General features: G+C 46.0%; 1 protein-coding gene across 1 annotated transcript in view; it reads right to left on the bottom strand.

Annotated features, from left to right (window-relative positions):
* DNAH9 (dynein axonemal heavy chain 9) overlaps window positions 1–5,354 on the bottom strand; it is a 388,028-nt gene that overhangs the window by 191,435 nt on the left and 191,239 nt on the right. The window contains exons 31-32 of the mRNA XM_019536510.1: window positions 3,472–3,633; window positions 2,931–3,164 (exon numbers count right to left, since the gene is read on the bottom strand). Coding sequence (XP_019392055.1) covers window positions 2,931–3,164; window positions 3,472–3,633 — 396 coding nt within the window. The remainder of the gene's footprint in view (window positions 1–2,930; window positions 3,165–3,471; window positions 3,634–5,354) is intronic.

The raw sequence follows: 5,354 nt of genomic DNA on the forward strand, positions 1-5,354 counted from the left end.
AAAGAAAAGAGATAGGAAGCCGGGGAGTCTTACGCTCGGGATCGCCCCACGCAGCTCCAAGCGAGCCTGGTCCGGTGCGTCCAAAGCGGAAGGAAGGAAGGAAGGAAGGAAGGAAGATCCAAGGAATGACAGGCCAGTCAGTTTGACCTCAATCCCTGGAAAGATCATGGAAAGAAATATTAAAGAATCCATCAACCATAGGCTAACAGAAGGTGTCGTTCTGAGAGATAGCCAACATGGCTTTGTTACGGGTAGGTCATGCTTGACCAACCTTATCTCCTCCTATGACCAGGTGATACATCACCTGGACAGGGGAGGAGAGACGGATGTCATTTACTTGGATTTCAAAAAAGCCTTTGATTTTGTCTCCTATGATCTCCTCATGACAAAATTGGGGAACTGCAGCCTTGATAACTTTCCAGTCTGATGGCTGGGGAACTGTCTCCGTGGTCAGACCCAGAGGGTGACAGTCGATGGATCCGAGTCAACACGGCACATGGTGACCAGTGGCATCCCTCAGCGTTTCAGTACTCGGACCATTACTCTTTAATATAACATATTCATAAACGACCTGGATTTGGGTGTCAAGAGTGGACTGGCTAAGTTTGCAGATGACACCAAATTATGAGGAAGCGCAGTCACACTAGAGGATAGGCTGAGGATTCAGGCCAATTTGGACTGGCTCGTAAAGTGAAAAGAACAAAACCTGATGACTTTCAACACAGAGACATGCAAGGTGCTCCACCTCAGAAGAAAGAACCCACATCATACCTATAGGCTCGACAGTGCTACACGAGGTGTGAAAGAGACCTGGGGGTCATGACTGACCACAAGATGAATATGAGTCACTCATGCAATGTCACAGCCAGTTAAGCAAATAAAACCCTGGCTTGCATCTACTGATGCATCTCAAGCAAGACCCAAAATGTCATCCTCCTGCTTTATTCAGCTTTGGTGAGGCCACAGCTGGAGTACTGCGTCCATTTCTGGGCTCCACACTTTAGGAAAGACATGGCGAAGCTTGAGAGAGTCAAGAGGAGAGCCACATGCATGATCAGAGGTCAAGAGAGCAGGCCTTATGAGAGGCTGAAAGGCGTAGGACTCTGGCTTGGAAAAGCATAGGCTCAGGGGGAACTTGGTGGCTGCCTATAAGTATATCAAGGGTGTGCATCAGGATTGGGAAGAATGTCTAATTCACCAAGGCACCCCAAGGGAAGACAAGGTCCAATGGTCACAAACTCCTGCATGACCATTTTAGACTGGACATAAGGAAACCCTTCTTTACTGTCCAAGTCTACAGAGCCTGGAACAGATTCCCCCCAGAAGTGGGGCAAGCTCCTACTCTGGACACATTCAAGAAGCGTTTGGATGATTATCTTGCTGGGGTCATCTGTCCCCAACTGACTTCCTGCCCTTGGGCAGGCAGCTGGACCCGATGATCTCACAAGGTCCCTTCCAGACCTAATGTCTATGAAATCTAAGCTTACTACGAGCTAAATAAAATAAATCCTAGGTATAGTGTACGACAAGGGCCTTAGTCACTGAATCTTGCATTGGAAAGTTATTAGATAAAATGGATACAGAGGGGTGGGGTAGTTTCTTCCATATTGGAAACAAGGGTCAGAAGTAAAACTCAAGGCTTCTTCCCTTCCAGATCAGAATTCATCTGAATCACATACCTTCCAACTTCATCTTTTTCTCCTAGTCAGACATAGCTCCTGCCCAGAGGCCAGCTTCAAAATGATGCTGGAGATGCTGCTGAATGATACCCAGCCTGTGCTCTAGTTATTAGAGCAGTGTGTTGGGGAGTGTTGGTTCAGAACCCTTCTGAGTGACAAGCCCGGGAGGGGGGAGCCGTGGGAAAAGCCCCCATGGCTGCCCAGCCTGGCCCCATCCCCAGCACTTAAAAAAAAGCCCTGCACTCATCAGCTGCAGGAGCAGTGATTGGGTCCTCTGGGTGCTCATGGCAGAGCCGGCCCATGCAGTGTGGGGCAGCGACGATTGTCCCCCCCCGCCCCCGCCTGGCACCTGCACAGCCCCATAGCACGAATGCAGCATGGCTCAGCAGGTCACCACATGCTGCCTAGGAGCTGGGGCTGCTGGGGGTGAGTGCTGCCAAGCTCCAGCTGACACATGGAGCCACCCCAGCTCACAGGTGAATCAAACCAGGAGCTGGGGAGTCAAACCAAGGAGCTGGGGAATTAAACCAGGGGCTCTGCCCTATTGCTGCTTGCCAAGCCAGCATGGGGGGAGGGAGGGCACAATGGAGGTGCGGCTCGCTCTGGGCGGCAGCAGGGCATAGCCCCCACTCCCAGTGCTGCCGCACCTGCATCCTGCTCCCCCCAGGTAACACGCCCCCCCCAGTAACATATGACCCCCATTCCAGCTGGGGAGCTTGTCCCAGCCCCAGCTTCAATCCCTCCCCCATGCCTCTTCTCTCCCCCCACCCCAACAAACTTAGCAGCTGGAGGCAGCTGTGAGCTGCCTGTTTAGTCTATGGCTGAATCTCTGAATCGGCTAAAGCTTTTCTGAACTGATTCAGATGCTTCAAATCAATTCAGAGCTTTTACTTGGTCTTCCGATTTGATTCAGATTCAGAGATTCGGTCCCCGAATCAGGCTGAATCGCCTCTGAATTGAATCAGCTACTGAAGCTTTGCACAGCCCCAATGGCTCCTGTACCTGTTCAGAAGCCATGTGGACACTTGTGTAACAAATAATATACATGGAATAGGATCTCTAACTGTGCTTAAGTGCAAAAATGAGTGTTGTGCATCTGGGTAAATGCCATTTAGGTGCACATAGTGAAATAAGATTCTGGATCTAGCATAAACATTCACTCCTAAAATCTCAGATTCAACCTGTGATTCTTTTTACTAAACCAGAGCACAGAAAAATAACAATTCTTCCCAGTTTAAATTGATTTCTTACCTGTGCTGATGTGCTGTTGAGTTTCTGTAAGCCATTCTCCAATCGTTCCATTTTAGCAGTCAATTCCTTGCCTTTTTTACATAGCAAATTTTGATACAATTTGATTTGCTCAAGGAATGATTTGGGTGTGGTATAGTTATAGCGACGTTCATTGCTCAAATAAGATCTGGACATCTCATTCACACTTGTATGGACATACGCCATAAATTTGCTTATGGAATCTTTGACTGAAAGCTAAACACAAAAGAGAAGGTATTTTAAATGGAGTATACACACACCACCCAGACTCAGTTTTACAGGATACATACTGATATCTATTTTCCATAAAGAGATTAAAAGAAAGCCGGGCTTGGAGCAATGACTTCATGTCTCATTTCTGCTTATGAAGCCAAGACTGAAGGAGGTCATATATGAATGATGAATAGATGAGATCAGGCTGAGTGCACAATTACACTAAGTTCCATCTCTCCCTCTTGCTGAAAGAAGGGTTGCTTGGTGAAAGACTGTAAGCTGAAAAGTTGGGCTATGTGAAAACCCTCACCTCAATATTCTGGGTTTCTTGCAGGAAGCGCATGCTGACAGATTCTAATGCCTCTTGAGGCCACTCATGGAACCAGTCTATTGCTGTGCAGTTCACAATGGCCGGGAACTTCCTGCTGCGAATTCTCAGCTTGTTACCAACAGGTGAGAAACAAAGTGCAACCTAAGGAACAAGAGGGACAACAGTGCTAAGAAAGAGAGGACAATAGGTATGAAGACTAAGGGCACAGTTGGAGATTTGAGGATTTCTTGCTGGAAGGATGATTTTCTAGGAGAATTTCAGAATAAAATCAGAAACTGTATCCATCATAATATCTGGAGCTTTGGGCCACTAATTCTGAGTCTGCACACACAAATCCCATATAAACAGATAAGCTAAAAATGAGTGGAGACAGAAATGACATTTGTTCCATAGTCGCTATGAATTGCCATGAGTCAGACCCAGGAGCTGCACTTCTGTCTGTGTTCAGTAAGCATTATTTTCCCTCTAAAATAAAAACATACAGCTTTGCCTTGGCCAAAAATTGGCCAGAAAGAGAACCATAATGGAGAATACTGCATTATTATTGAATTTGCAGTGTTATTCTACAGGTGCATCTACACATACTTTAGAGCTGTGCGAAATTTCGCTGGGTGTTTCATTTCAATGCTGCTTCGACTCATTTCAAGCTCAAAACAGAAAAATCAAAATGAAACAAAAGGCTTTGAAACAGCCTTGAAATGAAACGAGGGCACTCAAAACATTTCAAAACGTTTTGAGTTTCGAAGCTGGCTTACTTTTAGGGAAACAGAAACTAAGGAGAGGGAGGGGGAAGAGGGGGGGAAGGACTGCTTTGATGTTGACATGCATAGCTGGTCAGTGACTGTGATCCTTCCCTGAGGTCCCTTCCAATCCCACTGCTCTGGGGGAGGGAAGGAAAAACAGCATAAAAAGCAGCTTTTAAACTGAGCTCTCTCTGCCCTGGGGTCAGTTACTGAGCTGTCTTCCAGCAGTTCAGCAGTGTCAGAGAAAACCTATCACTTCCTATTTGCTATCCTGTTACTAACAAGTGGGATCCAATAACTTTCGCTTTTGTAATACCCTTTTATTATTATATTCATTCCTTTCAATTTATTCCTCCCATAGAATCCTCTTTTTGTTTTTGTTAGTCTATTTTGATTCTTTTCTTCAAGAAAAGAAATCTGTACATTCTCACAGGATGCATTCCATTCACTGTGCAGCAAAGCACAGCATATATTGTATGTTATAATATAGAATTTATTGAGGAACACAGAGATACATTTATATATTTTATTTATTACATAAATACATACATAAAATTATCTACATATATTACATAAATACAGATTACATTACAGGAGAACATACATATTTTCTAGCACACCAAGGCAAACATACTATGAAGTATGCTGGAAAGGCAGCTGGCAAGCCTTCAGGGAGATGGGAAGAGCAGGTAGAGGGAGAGCTGTAAGTTCCCCCCCCTCCCCCCCAACTGAGACCGAGCCTCTTTTTTACAACTAGCGTGCATGAGGCTTCCAGTTCTACTAGGAGCAAGGGGAGGGGAGCAGTGTCACTGCATGGGTCTGCATCCCCTCTAAGAGCACCAGCCATAACCATCACCACCATGACAACAAGCAACACCAGCATGACAGTCTCCTCCATGCCCATTTCACTTCCAAGCCTGAGCCTTCTGGTGCCATAAGAGGAGCTGGAGCTGAGTGCCATAGCAAGGGAAATTCTGCATAGTTGTTGCTTGGCATCTCCTGCATATTTTCCATCAGGGCAATTGCTGCTCTGATGCAGATATGTATTGTATTGTGAAGATATATCCATACTGGCCAGATATCTCTCCACTTCTACCTGCTACATCTCTTCCCCCCCCC

This window comes from Crocodylus porosus, unplaced genomic scaffold, assembly GCF_001723895.1.
Source record: "Crocodylus porosus isolate Cpor-Errol unplaced genomic scaffold, CroPor_comp1, whole genome shotgun sequence".
In the NCBI taxonomy this organism is placed as follows: domain Eukaryota; kingdom Metazoa; phylum Chordata; order Crocodylia; family Crocodylidae; genus Crocodylus; species Crocodylus porosus.